Source organism: Apostichopus japonicus, chromosome 7 (assembly GCF_037975245.1).
Source record: "Apostichopus japonicus isolate 1M-3 chromosome 7, ASM3797524v1, whole genome shotgun sequence".
Taxonomy (NCBI): Eukaryota; Metazoa; Echinodermata; class Holothuroidea; order Aspidochirotida; family Stichopodidae; genus Apostichopus; species Apostichopus japonicus.
Window position 1 is genome coordinate 12,075,952 of NC_092567.1, and position 20,168 is coordinate 12,096,119.

The 20,168-nt window shown below is 37.1% G+C and overlaps 1 protein-coding gene across 2 annotated transcripts in view; it reads left to right on the forward strand.

Moving 5' to 3' along the window:
• LOC139970047 (uncharacterized) overlaps positions 1-20,168 on the forward strand; it is a 108,649-nt gene that overhangs the window by 73,371 nt on the left and 15,110 nt on the right. For both annotated transcript variants that reach the window (XM_071975651.1, XM_071975653.1), the window contains exons 7-8: positions 7,296-7,357; positions 17,819-17,854. In XM_071975651.1, coding sequence (XP_071831752.1) covers positions 7,296-7,357; positions 17,819-17,854 — 98 coding nt within the window. The remainder of the gene's footprint in view (positions 1-7,295; positions 7,358-17,818; positions 17,855-20,168) is intronic.

The window sequence follows — 20,168 nt, forward strand, 5'->3', positions numbered from 1 at the left end:
TTCTAACAAATACCTTGTATAGTATCGTTCGCCCATCTATTAGTATTACGTACCCTGGCTGTATGTGCATAGGCTGGGGAGTTTAAGTGATCTACCAGGGAGTTGCCGTAACATCATCTTGGATCGACAGCGGCAATAGACACTACACAGGCCTTATCACTGGCCTAGCCCATGACCTATCCACGTGAGATTCAATGAACACAAGCTTAACGTGAGGCCTAGGTCTAACTTACGCCAGACCTGTTTAAGCATTAATTGAGCATAGGACTCATGATCCGGGAATGAGTTCCAGCACAAAATTGTGGCGGCTAAAGTACAGGCATACCTGTGGTGTTACTGTTAGTCGAACGAACGTACCTTAATTATCTGTCTCCGGCATTTTTGAGTATAACTAGTCTCTAGGCTGCATAAACTTGACTTCTGACTTCTTGCATATATACAAATGTGTTACAGTATAAACGTACCGCGTACCGCCACTTCTTACTATCTTCGGTATAGAACGTAAAATTATCACGTACGTAATAAATATTACGTACGTACGTAATATATATATTTTTTTACCATGTCCTCTCTAGGTCTTCGTATGTTGGTTATGCTAATATAAAATAATATAGTACAAACGCACAGTTTTTATTGGTAATTAGCGTTATAAAATCGTCCCAATTGAGTGCTCCCGATTGATAATTATCTGTCGGCAATTGTCCGGGGGAAATTTTCCGGGGGAAATTGTCCGGGGGAAATTGTCCGGGAAGGTAATTGTCCGGGGGGAGGGGAAGTTGACCGGGATGGGAATTGTCCGGGGGTTAATCTTTTGGGGTGGGAACTGTCCGGGGTGGGAATTATCTGGGTAGGAATTGTCTGGGTGGTAATTGTCCAGGGGGAGTTGTCTGGGGGTTAATTGTCTGGGGGGTAATTGTCCAGGGGGGAGTTGTCCGGTCACCGATACAGGCTAGTGATTGGGTGCATGATGTGTATTAATATTTCACACCGCCCTTCTTGCCCATGTGCAATTTACTCGTTGGTTGTTATGGTCTTCTTTTTTAAGGGGGGGGGGGCGGGGGATTTGACTAAGGAGCTGCAGAATATGTGCGACTTACTGAAATTTTATATAAAGCACTAGCCAAACACAATGTAAAATGTAGATAAATGGCAGATCACTATGCCATCTTACTATACATCTCCGAAATATACGTTTTCAAACGATAATCCTGTTGTAATGAATAACTGAATTTCATGTTTTGATGTATAATAAATATGCAAATGGACATGAAATAAAGAAAAACCTCGCCAAAAAATACTTCTGACTGTTTCTTTTACTACGATCCAGGGTTCGTATTAGCCGCGGGATTGCGCGATTCCCGCACTTTGATTTCAAATCCTGTATGTAAAAAGTTGCCAAGACGGGATTTCCCGTAATAAATTTCAGCTCTTAACTTGATTTAAACATACATTACGGCTGAGATCGTGTAGCGATTAATCGCTAAACGATCGCATTTGGAATAAACGTTTAGTAAAGAGCATTGAATATTCTTGTTCGTTATCCCGTCTATAATTCATCTTAACATCCCGTAAATTTCCTTGCCAGTTTTTCCTTCTATTAATAAATGAATGAAAAAATATAGCAATTTTGAGAATTCTAATATATATGCATGGAAGAACGTATACAGTAGCTATAACTATGAGAGGAAAGCACTTGCTATGGACTACCAGAGTTAGCTGCTTGGTGACAACAAAGACACGTGCACTTGAGAAATTATGTTTGCGTAAAATCCCCACAAATAACCGACCACATGGTAGCCTAATATCATAAAGAGTCACATGGAAATCTAGCCTAACCATCTGTTTATTCGCGTAAATTGTGTCGCAGTTAGCTGGCACTAAAATATTCACCGAATACTTTCGTTATTGCTGCTATCTTTGACCACATGGTAGTCAACCACCAGCCTAAGTCAATGGGGAAATCTAGCCTAAGCATCTGTTTATTCGCGTAAATTGTGTCGCAGTTAGCTGGCACTAAAATATTCACCGAATATTTTCGTTATTGCTGCTATCTTTGACCACATGGTAGTCAACCACCAGCCTAGGTCAATGGGGAAATCAAGCTTAATCAAATTTTAAGGCAGTTAGTTGGAACTAAAATATCCATAGAATACGTTAATTATTACTGTTATCTTCGACCACATGCTAGCCTAACACCACATCGGCTGTTAACTATGTTCGTCAATCATGGGGGGGGGGGGGAGACACGCCCACCACATTTCGATGGGTGGGGGACACACTATCAAATGTCCCCCACACATTTGGAAAATGAGTAGTGTCGTGGCTCTATTCGGTTAGCGCTTACACATCTCAGGATATATCATCGAATATCATTCAATGTTGCTGAATGGGGAATTCCACTGGATCTCGTGAGTTGGTATCTTGAGCTCTCCGACAATCTTAAGCATAGTCTGCCTTTCTTTCGAGGCCAGTTCCAGTCGTCGTCGGTTGAAGGTTATAGACAAATATTCAAGTCTCTGAATCCAGCGGTACGGGCTATGTCTGGTGAAGTCGAAGCTCTCTTGCGGTTGCTTCTCGTCTCCCCCGTCAGCTCCACAGAAGTCGAGAGATCCTAAGTTCTTTGAGGCGTTTGAAGACATGACTACGGAGCACCATGACTCAACAGAAGCTGAACCATATCATGGTGTGCCATATTCACCGCGAACGTCTATAGCCCAGTTGAAGCCCGAGGAGTTAGCAGAGAAGTTCGTTGGTTCCTCGGATTACAGACGCCGTATCTTCGGGCGATTGCAGTAGAAAACTGGTGCGCTCTGTCATCATCATAAGAGACATCACTTCATAGCTAGAGCCAAAACCTGTACGTATTTGTTGTTTAGTTGTAGATGGTGTTTCAAAGACGGTGCCCGTTCCCTAATATTGGGGAAATGAAATAGGGAGCATATTCCGTGGCAGCGCATCCCATGTTACGTCGTTTTTGAGTGATACCGGAGTTTACCCCACAGTGAGAACACTGGGTATACGCAGGGACGTCGCTAGAGGGGGAGTGTCTCACCCCCAAACTTGGTAAAACTGACGATAGTTGGAAAATTGGAGTGCGACAGTCATATTTACCCCGTTTTCCTTGCCACTTTGAGAAATTGTATTTCGCGATTCATATACTCCACCGTACAAAAGTTCGTATGATTTTGAATACTCCAAAATAAATGCCTAATATACCGTTATAGGCGTAGGAGCCCAATTTGATTTGGGGGGGGGGGGGGGAGTGGCTGTAACGACTTGCCCGAAAAATATAACCAAAATGTTTCGCGCGCTTCGCGCGCATTCCACATCTTAATGTGCATATCATATGGGCTAATAAGTTTGTGAAATGAGCGTCAGTGGGTACAAATGTATCGAATAAAGTTCGGAACAAAAGTACAGTCGCAAAAGATTGGGTGTCTGACTGACACTGACCGTATCGTTGACGAGTAGCGCGAGGGTGTGGGGTAGGGGCGGGGGGGGTACAAGGCAGCAGTCGGAATTTTCTGGCTTCAAAACCCATTCAGTTGGATTTTCAGTAACTACACCCCCCCCCCTTCCCTCAATCATCAGGCCTTAGCTACGTCACTGGATACACGGTGGTTACATAGTACGCTCTGACCAGAATTCATCCGATAACCAGATGCAGATCCAGCTAGCAACGGAGGTAACTTGCGTGAGGACTCCAACGAACAACCACTGATTTATTTTGATGCCTTCATCACTTTAGCCACCTTTCACAAAGGACCTATTTTAAGTCTGACAATACATGCGCATGTGTGAGATCCTGAAATATAATTAAAGTGGTCTGTCTTGCCATCCTTGTTTCAAATTTCATAGAAATGTATTCTCGTAGAGACGTAGACCTAGCAAAACATTTAAACTGACACATCCCATTGGAAGTGTGTCACTGGTGGCATTACAAGTCATTGGTGGTTTAACATGCTTTTAACACGACTTTTGGCCAAATTTGCGCTAAGCTCACTATACGAACTCGGATCTCGAATGTGCCTAATTAGTTACTTATTTAAATTATTAATAATGGCGCTTCATCGACTATATGTCCGGAGATATTTTGGTTCATAAAGGCCTATATCTGAGGCCCAGGGGTCATTCCTTGACCGACTTGGTGCAATATAATGTGGCCATTATGAAGTAAATTTATTCACAGATCGTTAGTTGTCATGGGTTGGAACAAATGAGGGGTATTCTATCCTGAAACATAGGGCAAAATGGAGCTGGGGTTCCAGTTCGCCGCATCATTTGTCAATTTGCACTGGGTTATAATGTTCATGTCATAATGTTCATGAATCACTAATAAAAGAAATAATCCATCAAAAATTAAGGTCGCATGAACTTTATTGCAGATTTCCTGAGTGACGAAATTATAATTTTCTCCCGAAATCACGCAACTAGATGGCTGCTATCCAGCCTGGCATTGCCATCTCCAGCGATCTGGCAGGTATTGAAATCTGAAATTTTCTTGCTACGCTGCGCACCAACCGATAGTTGTGCTCCGCTTAGATAGTACTTACGGCCGGAATACTCGAATCGATTACGTCCCCCCGCGTTTCAAATCGGATTGACGCCCCTGCTCTTAACACACACACACACCCAAATGCGTAGCCTTGTTTACAACTTTCAATTATCTGGAAATCGGCAATTGTTTGGAAGGTATGTGCTATTTTTTGAAGAGGTAATATAGTATTGTACGTACACAGTAACTGTTGCGATGGATTAAAGGTTTAAATTATGAGTATTTTTCACCGGTATAATATTTTCGTTTTCGGTGTTGAGTGATTTTTTCCACACAGAAAAAATAACCATTACGTATGGCTAAAACTAGAAATAGTAAGCAGTTAAAACAGCCATCTACACTACAAGAAAGTTATTTCATTAAATTAATCTTCCGTAATCGCGTGTCTTGATTCATCAAAACATGAAATCATGAGAGCACTCGCGTAGCAGTTACGCGATCCCACCTCAGAAAACGGGTACCCGTTTGTGTGTTTTCGATCCGGGTACACGAATGTTCGGTCGGGTATCCGAGTTTTCGGGTACCCGACTCAGGCCTAGAATGTTCTTACACACTTAACAAAAATATTGCTCAAAAGAAAGTTTTCTTCCTTCGCTTGAATTAAGTAACTTATCATGGATGCAACCATGCTGAAGGCTATGGTAGTCTCTGATGAAAAAGAAATTATCGTGGTTATTCACATTAGATACGTATTTCTTGAGTTCAATGGAAATGAGCATTTGTCATATCGTGACCAGTATTGTTACTGAATCATAACCGTAAAACTAGGGACGTACATTTAGTTAAAGCAGGTGGGTAGATCTGAACCGGTAAAACGGCCGATTGTTTAATAGAGTGCGCACTGTAACTATGATATATTTGTAAGATCGGATGCAATAGTCTAGGCTCGCGTTTAAATTCCGGAATCAGAAAATGTAAACAAACAGAAACAAAGAGATGTTACAATGGTCTGTTCTATTTCAATTCAACAAGTATTGTTATTGTATACAATTGCTGCTGATATTTCTGTTAAGTTCGTGTTGTGGTTTTTTCCACGGCCTTATTGATGATCCGAAAGACAAACCACGACACAAAACATAATTTATATTGATATCATATCTCCATTCATAGTTGTTTACATGTAAGTTGTTTTGCTTGTATACATCAACACTTCTGTCGATGATAGACTTTAATGTAGGTTTCTTGCAACTTCTTAGAAATGTGGACAGTGTTATTGTTCAATGTTACAATTGTGCATGTCAAGTCATAATTACACGATGTTAGATTATACAAACCTTCCTCCTCCAAATAAGGGACAAGTAGAGAGATTAATGTATTTAGTCTTAAACAGTTGAAAACAAACATACATAAAAAAAGTGGCTGAAAACAAGACATATAAACCTTAGTTTACACGACTGACATACTCTCAGAACATCGGAAATGTGATCGCGTGATTATGACGATGATTTGTCTAGTGTTGTAGCGCCAAAATTTAACTCAATAAAGTAATTCCAAATACATTTATTCTTTTTCTTTTATCAATATTTTAATTATTGGTTTTCATGATCTTCGAATACGTCACTATTGCACTGCAATGTAAAGCTGACTATCTTGATAACCGGATAGCTTCACAAACATCACGAGCAATCAAATGTTTCATTTCCCTGTACAATAACATATCTATACTAATATTCTACGTAAATTCATTATTTAAATTAATTAATAGTAATATAAATACATACAAACCTCTCTATCTCCATCCCTCAACATTATTCCTCGGACTCGTACACAGTGTACGCTCGTTTATTGTTCTGTGTTTAAAGGACATATCGAGATTCCCATTGTTAATGGTGGAGTGACGTCACTGCTGATGATGTCATCATTGCTCAATCTCATAGACATAGGTAATTAACTGTGTAAACAACACGTTTGACCCGATCAATTAAATGCTTTACTATTTTAGACAGATGTGTGTATAATAGCTACTAAAGTATCTCGTGATAACAGCTTAGAGAGAGATTCAGAGACGATGTAGTCGAAGTCAGTTTCTGCATCATTTAGAATATTCTAAACCGTTGATATTTGGACTTCATTTTCTGGCACTCTCATAACTTATTAACTTTTAATTTGCTTTTTTTTAATTTGTTTCAATTTCCCTTTTTCTTCTTTTAACAATTATTTTAAACAGTGTTTAATTATGACTATAGTGATTTGTGATGACGTCACTGATGTTGAGCGTTCTCTGATCCGTTCATCGTCTCATGGATTATTATTCTTGATCTGAGCATCGAATACTCGACTATCATGATTTGGTTTCTTAATTTAGTCCAAGATTCGTTTCTGTTTAAGTGGGAGCCTATGTTTTCATTTATGTATAATTGTATAATTGATCAGATATACTAATGAGATTAAAACAATTCTAACCTAATTGGTTATATAACTAAGAGGATTATAGTTGTAAACTGATCAGGTATAAAACCGAGATGATAATGATAGTAAACTGATCGGTAATCTCACTGAGATATAAGAATTGTTAACCGATCAGCTATATTACTGAAATGATAATGATAGCAAACTAATAAGATCAACATTAAGGAATCAACTAGATTGATTACTCAGCTAACATGAAGTTAACATCGAGAGCCAACATAAATCTCTTGAATATAATGTTTATGATTTCATTCCAGACCAACAAAGATTAATTATTTAATTTGTTTATTTTATTATCATTGACATATCTCTCTTTTATGTTTTTCATCAGTTTGGAATTATATCGGCAATGACAAGTATTGTCGTCTGAATCTACAAACCGGTCAATGGCAGGTAAAGAGTTTGATCACCTTTCATTCAGCTATTGTTCATAATGCAAGTCTGGTCAGCTTGTTTGCGTTATGCTGCCCTAGCACTGTTTTCAGTCCCCGATATGTGTAAATAAATCAATATATTGATACATTATCTGTGAAGTTTACTTGTTGCTGGTAATATTACAAATTCTGACGTAAAGAAACAACTTTCAGATACCTTCCCGTTCCTATTTCCAAGGGGTGGGGGGGGGGGTGGAAAGAGCAGATGGAATATTGCGTGCGAACATGGTCTAAATGAATCTCATCAGTTCTATATTATATACAATGTCCATGTCAGTTTGATTTTTCAAACATATAGCTGTAGCTAAAAGATTGCCTTTTGAACAGATTTGCTATATATTGTACAATCATTTTTGACACATGCCGTTTTATTATTATTCAAGGTTGTGAATTTGTATCCAATAAACTTCAGGTTTATTCTGTGATGAAACCGTAGAATGTTATGAATCATATTGAACAGGTCTGTTCTTGTAATTTCTGTGTTATTGTTCATCATAACACATACTGTAACAACAGCCGTAACAGTACTTTTAACTGACCATGTATCTTACTGTAGCAGCTCCATGGTTTTAACTGGCCATGTTTAGGTTTTCAGTTGTTTCTGTTGGTGTTAGACTTGGGTCTTCCATGCATCATTTTAACACTATTAGATATATTACTTTATATTGTTGGTCTTGATTCAAGTGATTACTAATCAAATGAAAGTTAGTAGAACAGATGTATGTGGAATTTGACTCTAAAAACTTATTTTAAGTTGATTTCTATACTGTCTTAGTGTTTAACTCAAATAATGTTGAGAATTAAGTCCATGCGTAAACGTTTTAATAACATTAAATAAAGCTGCATGCTACGTAATAGGTTATAACTTTGACCAATCCATGTACTATTCACACATAACTGGATGCCACTGCAACGAATTAATAGGTATAGGTTGTTACAACCACATGACTGCTACTTATACTAGTGATGTATTTATCGTTTAATCAGATTCAGATAATAGTTTGTCCCACGAATTTATTGTCATGTGTTATAAAGTAACATAATGTTTTCAACGTCCTTATCTTTTCTCAAAATACAGAACCTAGAAATATTCATTATGGTATTCTTCCTTGTGAATTAAATCTTGCTAATAAATTAACTGTGTTGCTTAGAAAGCTCCAGGGGATTTGAAGGATCACTTGCTTAAATTATTAGAGTTATCCAGATTAGTGTATACGTCACTGACATAAGTCTGTGGGTCCAAGCAGGCTTAGATATAATGAAAGGACTGGTCTGGATTTTTTTTTAAACCTATAAACTCTGGTATATTCTTCTGAATGGTAATGCTTGTCATGGTCTTGGTCATTTGTATATATGAAGAGAAGAGGAGCTATTTTAATTATTGACATTGCAAGGGTTCCGGGGGGGGGGGGGTAGGAATATTGTATTCGTGTAAAATGGGAATAAATTAGAAAACAAAAATAAACTCTATAGTATATATGTGTAGCTCTACTAATCCGTTTCGTTTTTGTCTTGTACGGATACCATGTCAATCAAAACATATGCAATGAATTGATAAAATATGAATATAAGACAAATATTCATATCATTTCCCGCGTGTTTTTAAACAGACACAAAAATACATACATTAGACGATTTTGAAGGAGTCAGGATCCGGGTTGGATGTGGGGGGGGGGGGGGGGATTGGAGTGGAATTTGTACAACTACGGTATAGTCGGTAACTGATAATCTGATTTAAATATTCATAAGTTGTCATCCGCTAATTGTTTATTTTTTCTTGATAAATATCTTCAAGTGTATAGGATAGTTGATTGCCACACCCGGACCTTCCAGCCTCATTCATTATTTATTGTTATAGTGTCTAGGATTGGGTGGAGAGTTGAGGGCGCCAAATAATAGAGGAACAACTCATGTAAACTTTTGTATCACGTTTATTCCAAACATAGAAACAAACTTATAAAAATCTGGAACTAAACAGAAATACATATCTTTAAAATATTTTCTTGAGATAAAAGTCTGTAAATAAATAACGAGCATTGGTATTATAATTAACAACCGAGCATGGCATTTCAACATTTAGTAGAACACTAGTAGCGTGTATGACTTTGACACAACATAATTGATATAATCGACGCTGCTTAACATTTCCAACATACCACTATAAATCCTCGTGAAACATTGGTATTATTCTTCTGGAACAAAACTTACCTGTAATAAAGTTAAATGACATTAACACATATCTTAATCAAATAATATCTTCACCTAAATGAATGCACTGAACATATTCCGCTTTTACGTCACCACCTCGATGTAGATTAAATATGAAACCGTAGAATGTTGTCAATCATGTTGTACCGTTCTTGTTTATGTTCATTTAATTTCGGGGCTAATGTTCATCATAGCACATACAACAGTCGTAACAACAGTCCGTTTAGCCGACCCTGTGCTTACTGTGGCTGACCTTGCATATTTGTCTTTGTAGCAGGCTCAATGGCTTTCACTGGTCATGCTAATTTTCTTCGTTTTCTCTGGTGTAAGGAGAAGTTGGTCTTCCATTAAATAAAGCTGTTATTACGTCATAGGTTGTCAATTGACCGAACCCTGAAATATTCGCATAATTATTGGATACCCTGCAACTAACTAAGATATCTAGATATGTTGTCACAATCACGTGACTGTTAATGATTAGTGAATTATTTCTCGTTTAACCAGATTTAGGCAATTTGTGTCCCATAAATTAAGTGTCATAGATATTTGTTTTGTTAAAAAATCTTACTTTAATCTTCCCTGGTGGACTGAAGTAACAGTATGTTTTCAAGTCCTACTCATTTCTTTAACTGTCAAGTTTGCTATACCAGCAGATTGTAGCAAAAACAACACAACGTATAGAAGTGCACTTTTGCTCATAGGCGTACGGGACCATTTCGGTTTGGGGGGGGGGCGCAGAAACATTTGTGCCCGAAATTTCCCGTGACACTATCTAAGCGGAGCGCCACCATCGGTTGGCGCGTAGCGCACAAGAATTTTTTTGGCAAAATATGCCTCTCAGATTGCCGGAAATGGCACTTCTGAGGCCTTGCAAGTTGCATCTAAACATTCTTTATTTTATAATCTCACGTTTAGAAATTTACACTTCCCCAAAAATTTGGTAAATTAGAAGAAGAAAAAATGGTAACATCACTTTGACGGGGAAAACTAGGACAGTATATTTTTTTAACTCCATTTAGTTACGATATTTATTATTTTAACACAGTACTCAGCTACCTCCAGAAAAACATAAATTGTTCAACGACACGTATGCGGGAAAATGACGATGTGTCGGGTGAGACTGCAATTTGTCTCGCAAGAAAGTATAAAAAATAACAAAGAATATGATAAACCTTTACTTTTAGGATTGTAGGCACTCCCCCCCCCCCCCCCACCATCCATGAAAAAGAAAATGTTTCTTATATACACTCATGTCTGGGATGTCCAGATATACAGTTGACTAGTTAGAAAAAAATGTTTACTGCGGTTTTTTTCACTTCAGAGACTGCTAATCTCCATGCATGCTTGTCACCACGATTGTGAGCGGCGTCCCCTGTTAATAATTTTGGGCGATAGTGCAAAAAGCGTGGTAGCCCAGATGAGCTGCGCTTACGGTGGTGTTACACGGAAAAATTCGGGCATCATGATGCTACATAAAGAAAATCATTAGCCTATATTAATATTAATGTCACAAAACAAATAACACAGAACGCTCTCCACGGAATTTTCGGGCAAAAATATGAAAAAGATTCGGGCAAGCTACTACATATTTATATATATATTTTTTTCTCCTCTTAGGCTGCCCGAATTTTTCAGGACTTTTGCCCGAATTTCTTGTCCTCTGGAAATTTGGGGGGCAGTCTGCCCCCTGCCCCCCCCCCGCCTCGTACGCCTATGCTTTTGCTACTACTTCTTTTAAGTTCAACCTTACTCAATTAATAACTCAAATGTATCCAGGTAAATGTTTCTGCGACCGTTTCCACGTACACTAATGTGTATAAAACATTAAATACCTGTAGTTTATGGTCAGAAATGAGGATGGACTGGTAGTGTAACGGATGGTGACCGATGTGAAGCTGCGCGATTCAGCATTGTTGTTCTTTGTATGGTTTTAAAATCATATCAGAAACTGGTTTTTTATTGTCTATTATATGTGTGGGGAGTGTATAAATAAACAAAATTCCTTGTGAACATCCGACTCACCGTTTTCCAGAATGTGAATGCTGGACATTTTGGCGATTGACATAAATGAAGGAAGAGGTGATACTGTACGTTTGTTGATAAAAATGAAAGAAAATTGAGGACTATTTTGTAACTTGTGAAAATATTTTATTTGTGTTTTGGAATAAACTGTAGAAAAAGATCTTGCAAATATATTTTTTAGTGGCACCAGATTAGCTCTGTGGAATAAATCATGACCGATGATTCGGTGGAGCTGTTATTAAATCACTTTCCACGCACATTTATACAACACGACCATAATACCAGTCAGTGTGTGGGCAATTATACTACTACTTCGTTCTGTTGTCTAGATACCATGGTAACCAAAGAACTGGGCACGTATATTGGGACGTAGTATACAGAACACAATGTTGAGAAAGATCACGCACATGAATTTAAAATTGTTTGCGTCGCGGATATATATGCTAATCCTTTGTCATATATTGCTTTCTGGATTTTGTTAAAAAGCATCTCATATGTGCAGTAGACTCTCCTTTGGGGAAGCTGGAAGATCCGTTTACAGCAATGGTTGGATGACAAGAATAACCTAACGGATGTAAAATTTACATAGCTGTTAACAGTATCGACTTACTTGACATCAAATAGCTTTCATCAGTTTGATGAATTTTTATTATTTGGATAGATGCTTGAATTCATTGGAAACCTGGTTGCTCTTTAACCAGCATCGGAACTTAAATAACACCTATCAAATTTGTCATAACTTATATACATACTAGCTTCACCTTCTTATACATGTAAGGATTAGGGCTGAAGTTGCTTCTAATCTAACATCCTGCTGAGGCTAATACAAGCGGTCAGATTCATAGTTCCTACTATAATATTGCTATACCGTTGTTCAAATAACATACACTTAGAGTTTCCATAAGAAATATATAACTCGAATCTATTACAAAGAGTCTGGCGCATATATTGTTCATTTCCTTTCCGTTATCCCTAGTATAAATATAAAATATTTATAAATAGGAGAACCAAAGACTAGGAAATATAAAAATATGTACATCAATATGAACTTTAATATCAGAAAGTGAAAGATTAAAAATTAGTTGAAAACTTATGTTACTAAGAATAATCTACAAAAAGGATTCAAGTCATTCTGTTTGAATAAACTTTACAGCAAAGCAAAACAAGAAAACTGAAGGGCTTTATTCCATTTTTGGGGGCAAGATATTAAGATTGTGTACATTTCTGTTGGCTTTTACTAAGACCCCGGTCACACCTATAAAATTGCATCTTCCGACCATCGTTCTTAACTATAGTCCGACCATATTAAACTACGATAGCGGTCACACGTAGCCTACTCACACTACTTTGTACTATATTCTTTTTTCGGACACAGTGCATCAATGCTTTTGCAAAGCTATCATGAGCAGTTGCATTGGGTCGGTCAAGGGTCACGGTTTTGACGATGTTTCGCGGGTTTTTCATAGTTGTAAGTAGTAGATGATGGCGATGGAAGCTCAATTTGCAGTAGCGCTTTATTGGTTCTTAGAAATGTAAAGGATTTGTATTGTAGGAGGCGTCACATATTGGAAGAAGCATTCCTGCAAAGACAAGAAGCCGCTGTTCGCCGACAGAGAGCGTGTAGACGCATATTCATTCGTAATACACAGCTAAATATTATAGATATGCAAGCCCAGCACGCACTACTCACGCTAATGTGTATGCGCCCGTTCGTATCCCTCTTTTGCCATCATTTCTGCACACTTCCTAAACACCTTTTTATTCCTGACGGGGTTTTCCACCATACTCTGCATCTACTCCCCCCCCCCCAAAAAAAAAAAAAAAAAAAAAAAAAAAAAAAAATATATATATATATATATATATATATATATATATATATATATATATATATATATATATATATATATATATCAATTAGTGTCAGGACTTCTTGTTACTTCCAGGTTTTACCGCGAGTAGTGACCGCCATTGGGAGTTGTCTTTGGAGTGTCGAATTGTTCGGAGTGTTGACTGTTGTGTTGTTTTGTGGTAGAAACCGTACGTGTGCATGTACAGTACATGTATTAGTGTACAGTATGCAGAGCAGTGTAGGTTTGTTTTGTTTACATCGTATGTATCTAGGCACGCGTCGCTATGTCAAGGGATTGAAATCGGGGATTTCCGGCCGAAGTCAGTGTTTATGCTAAAACTCGGACAACGCAATTGCGGTCACACGCATGGTTATTCCTGCTAAAGATGGTCGCACCATTGTTAATTCGGGGCTAATGATGCTAATTAACATCTTTAGTGGACGATGGTCGGACGATCTTCAGACCATAGTAGAGAGCGGTCACACGCAAATCGTACCATGGTCGGACCATCGTTATGTCTGAGAAAATGTACGTGTGACCGGGGTCTAAAATACCTTAAGTGCAGGATACAGTGGGTGTTCCATACGAATAGTTCATGTCTTCTCAATCGATAGGAATTGTCCAATCAAAACGCTCAAATGAATAATTAGTTAAAGGAAGAGATGTTAATGTTGCAGATGATAATTATGGGGATTTTTAATCTGATTTTTTTTTTGATACACCATTATTGATGTAAGAAGTATCCCTCGCGACAAAAATGGTATAATAAATGCTATATCTGAAACATCACCTTTGACGATGTCATAGAGGGATTGTCTTAAGTACAGACTAAGCTGATTTACATATATACGACTGTCTGGTATAACAGACAACACATATGCATATAGTCTATATCGCTGTAGGCATTCTGTTGCAGTCGCTACGGACTAAGATATGTTTGTTTACATGGATGAAAGTGATACAGTATGCATAGCTATAGAGACTTCAAACTAGTCTTGGTGATTTTCTAACTTTAAGATATTGATATAAAATATTTTTTTTATTAGATTTGTTTTAAACTGTTACAGATCAGTGAGGTATGTGACATTAGTATGTAATACAGGTCACGGTAGGACAGAGCGTTAATCTAGGATATGATCTTCATTTTACCCGACATTCTTGAAATGGGCGCAATATTACATGTTGTCAAGTGTCTGCTTCCTGTCAGGCTCACAGTATACGTTAGAAACCCATGTGAGGATATTAAGAAGTTTGCATTACCATTTTATCATGATCCTAAGCTTTGTATTTTGCTCAACTTTCTGTTGGTGCTAGAAAACCAATTTCCATGTTTTACTATAAACTGCCCCTACTCCTCTCTGTCAGCGCCCTTTCATCTGAACCATATTCAAGTGTTCTTAAAGCAGCCATATCTGTTGTTGTATATATTATTCATTAAACATGAAACGAAACCTTATACAACTGTAAATGTAGATAGATGTGTGCGCATTATTGGAGTGGTAATTCATGTAATTGCACTTCGCACTTTCAGACATTCTTAAGTCCCGAACTGAAGTAACGATAATTGTTTAAAATGTTCATTTGTCCAACGACGAGGACTTATTTGTCCAGGATGTATGTATAGTACAGTACAACGTGCGTGATAAACCCTTGTGGCGAGGTATGGTACAAATAACTTGAGGTATGATACAAATAACTTGAGATATGGTACAAACAACATGAGGTATGGTACAAATAACATGAGGTATGGTGCAAATAACATGAGGTATGGTACAAATAACACGTGGTATGGTGCAAGTAACATGAGGTATGGTGAAAATAACATGAGGTATGGTACAAATAAATGAAAATAAATAAAGTGTCCCTTCCACGCTCGTAATCCAGCACTTTCGTCATATTTCCTAGTTATTGTTGTTTTTCTTTCTCTGCATGTAAACTCATATGTGCTCTCCTTATAGAAGTTATTGTCTTGTGAATCAATGAATATTCTCAATTTTAAAAATAAGGAATATTCAGAGGGATAAAAACATATAAAGCAAAACGAATCTAACGTGCCTCCAGTGTCTCTCTTCCACACCATCTGAGTCAAAAATGTTTTATTGGTAAAAATATCGATGGATAAATTTCATCTCTAGAATCTTTACGTCTGACGTCACTGAACGCAGCAATACAACAGTTAGTAAATGTTACTCGGGTCTAATAGTATGAGTTGTGATAGGATTTGGGGGATCCATATTGATTATATTTCATTATTGATTTAGATTAATGTATATATTCGTGACTGATATGAATGTGTGGGTCCAAGCAGGCTTATATGTGAAAGGACGTATCTGGGTTTAACTTGAAACTAAGAAACAAATGGATTTTAAGTAGGTTTCATCAACTTGATGTACTTTAACATACTATTCAAATTAAAGGAGAGGTGACTACTTAAATGTTTAACTAAAAAAAATCAATTTAAGGTTTTTATTTTATTTTCAAGACACGTCCTTTTTTTTACCTTCCACTGTATGAACAGTAGTATGAATAATCAGCAGCATTATGATACAAAAAAGTCAACAGTGAATCTGCACTAATAGTGGTTTTAAAATATTTGCAGTATTTATTTCGTATTTTGAATAACGGCTAAATAAAAAAATAATATCTCGAAGGAGCCTGGGCCCGACTGGGAGGAGGGGGGGGGGGTTGTTCAAAGAACCTAGTAATGTGGTTGATTTTTTTTTAAATTTACCACCCGACAAATTAACTTATACTGTATCTTCATTGTTATATTAGAGTGCTGACGATAATATAATGCCACATCTGAGCCTTGTATTCTCACATGGTCCGTATTGTTATTAGTACTCTTTCCATCAGGACCATTCAAAATATCTGTATAGTATAAGAAACAGTCTGATGTAGTTGAGTCCATTTACGTCCTCATTCCGAGCCGAGTCCGAGACCACTTGGTTCGAGTATGGTATTCTCGAGTCCAAAAAGAGTTCTCTAGTGTATATGAGCAACCCAAACCAAGTCTAGCTAATATATAGAGACACAGCAATGACGAGCTCACACGGTTTCTGTCAATACTAGTATAATAGACACACAGGGAGTATCGGTTACATAAACCCACTCTAAATATTCCTTAATTTACAGACCGTCGCTTCCTGGTCTAAATGTTCCTTGCCTAACGTTGAACAGAGAGAGTCCACTTTGGGATAATATATAATATATAATATAATGCCACATCTGAGCCTTGTATTCTCACATGGTCCGTATTGTTATTAGTACTCTTTCCATCAGGACCATTCAAAATATCTGTATAGTATAAGAAACAGTCTGATGTAGTTGAGTCCATTTACGTCCTCATTCCGAGCCGAGTCCGAGACCACTTGGTTCGAGTATGGTATTCTCGAGTCCAAAAAGAGTTCTCTAGTGTATATGAGCAACCCAAACCAAGTCTAGCTAATATATAGAGACACAGCAATGACGAGCTCACACGGTTTCTGTCAATACTAGTATAATAGACACACAGGGAGTATCGGTTACATAAACCCACTCTAAATATTCCTTAATTTAGAGACCGTCGCTTCCTGGTCTAAATGTTCCTTGCCTAACGTTGAACAGAGAGAGTCCACTTTGGGAGACCTGATTATGTGCGCATGTGCAAACTTCCAATTAAACATACACACACAGGGTAAATTAAGAAAGCAAACAATCTGTGCAGGGTTTATTATATTTCATGATTTTTTTTCAATCTAACAGATCTAGGCTGGTCTATTTTATTCTCCCCTTGTGGCTCTTATTTTATGTATTCATCATACAACTGAATTTCCCAAACTTACATGGATATCTCTACACGATCAACAATATCTAAGACGAAGAGAGAGGGGTGTGGGGGTATCTAATACGATGCTTTGTGGGCTAACCAATATTTTGCTTTATTTTTGCCATTACATCAATCAAACCACGATGTTCTGGGGTCTATATTTGAATACTGCCCTCTTTTCCCTTCTCATGGAAGTTCATCATTATGACGTCACTCAGTGTTGATGACGTCGCTCAGTGTTTAATGACGTCGCTCAGTGTTTGATTACGTCACTAAGTGTTTACTGACGGGCTTAAAACTGACTATGTATACTCATGTTATTAAGTCCGTGCATCTTACATTGACGAGTCTGTCTCATTTATTAACTTTAGGGTGTTTAATGTAGATGTGCGTTTACCTGCCAGGAATAGTTTACAGTGATATTTGTGAAGATATATCATTCAAATTTATATATTTATTGCTTCGCCATATTACATTTTCCTGAAATTCAGTTTCAAAATTCTCATGAATATAATATTTCTCTTCCTTTCAGGCCTGTGACTATGAGGGCAATCTACCCGGAGAAGAGGTAAGAGAGACATAGATTCATGTTCCTGTTAATTAGTACGGTAATTTTAATAACAAACAAAGAGGTATTAATTAATGTGAAACAAAGAAATAAGACAAAAGAGTAATATACTTTGTTCCTCGTCAGGGGGAAAGATTTATAATTGTCTTCTATCGAAGAATGGAATAGATAGGCCAGTTACAAGTTTATATCTGGTAATGATGATAGCACTGTTCTCAATGTCAAGTTTAGATGCGGTCTTAATCATCTACCTTCCGCACACACTGTCAAAGAAATACTCAACAAAGAAACAAATAGACATGTAAATACTTCAAGAATAGTCCGATGTTATGGTGTGTTAAAAGTCTCACACCAAATTGGAATTTAACTTTTACAAATTTCAGCTGTCCAGGAAAGGCTGACTGTAAAAGGAAAGGTGTTTCCATTTTCTTTATACACAGAAAAGGTTAACTTTAGAAGTCTATACTCAAATCTCACATATATCTCTGCTCCGGTATTTTTTGATGATATAAAATCATTAGAATCATTCTCTGGCGTCAGGGAGGGGTTGGGGATGAATAAAGAGGAGCTAAGCTTCTCACATATATTCGGTAAACGATACAATAAAGTTTGCATGCCAGCATCATCACATACCCGTCAAACAGGAACATTAATTAATGAAATTGAAGGGGTACACGTGTCCTCTCTGTTGATGAGTGAGTTTAGGAGCAAGATGATTTACTGGGTTGTGAGGGTATCCGTTGAGTTATATCATCGTCATTATTCATTGTGATACGAGAGGGTTCCATTGTAACATAAAATGACTAACTTAGAGTAAAAACCATTCACTGTGGAATGTAAGCATACCAAGCTGTTGTTATACCAAATATAAGGAACCTAGAAACAACATAAAAAGTAAATGTTTTAGTATCTGAGGGATCATGTGCATCAGGTAAGTTGCAATGAGGGTCCTTTAGACTAAACTGACATGATAGCAACGGCGTAGGTATTTAATGAAGATGAATCTACGTGGATGTGAGGTGACTCCTCAACATTTCTAACAAAATGTCAAAAGAATAAACACAATAATTGGGCAATATGCTTAAATCAATTCTGACTTATCAGTCCAGAGCGGCGAGAAATACAAGTAATTTAGAAAATATTGTTGTCAAAAACTGGGTTGATTATTAGCACAACCTGGTACTGTTAGTATTTAACCGTGTAATCGGTCAATTTTTAAATATTTAAATAGCAAATATAATACTAGTCCAAATAAGATATAAGGCATCATTCTATTTATTTTCAAATACATAATACTTCAGTTTGAACTATTTAATGTAAACATTAATCGTAAACATGTTGCCTACACACATGTACAAACATTTGGCGCATGTTATACTTAATCAGAGGGTTATTTTTTTCTTTCTTTTTATTTAAATTTGTGTCTTAATATGTAATGACACCTGACTAGTCCAGCTAACAAACAATATTCTTATGAATGTTTAGTATCAAATTATGTCTTCTATTAACATAATTATCATAATAGCTGTTTTCGAAACCTGTTATATCTAAATTATTGAGCCATGTTTAGTCAGCTAACACGTACAGCTAGGATTGTTTGGACGTACTGGTAATAACGATTACTGGGTTTGTATAGTCACCATGCAGAAGATGGATGAGTTGACGTGATGAAGTATTTCTCTTGAAAAGCAGAAAAATAGCAGCTTGTATATCCAATGTGTTTAGACAGAGGGAGGGAGGATTCGTCGTACTAAATTATCTAAAATTGGTTATCCAAAGTTTGATGAAGTTGTATATTACACCTCCCCCCCCCCCCATGGAAGTCTATTAAACGCGATTAAACCGTCAAACAAAGTTAAACTATTGTCATATACAGTAGCCATTTTCACCCGTATTGCCATTGTTGTTAATTAGGAATCGCTATACTGATACTGTACAGAGAAACTAACAATATAGTAAAAAAAAAAGTAGGTATTTCGTGTTTCATGAAAAATTCATTCAGTTCTTTCAGAATAGAGAAATCATCATATAAATACGCACATCTTTAATCGTTTATTTTGTTATTAATTATGCGACTCCCGTGCATGGGGACCGTATATGATTCATGTTCATTCTTAAGTCAAAACTATGGAGCGGAAAATGAACAATTAAATAAATATCTGTCAAATAATTTACAACACGTGACACCAAACCTGCTTCGAGTTCTAATTTTCTACAATGTGCGACAGTTTCAACTATCTTGATATCTCGTTGTTAGCAAAGCTACGTCAAATTTCTCGTTATTCCATCTCTTTATCCCATATTCGCTACCTGT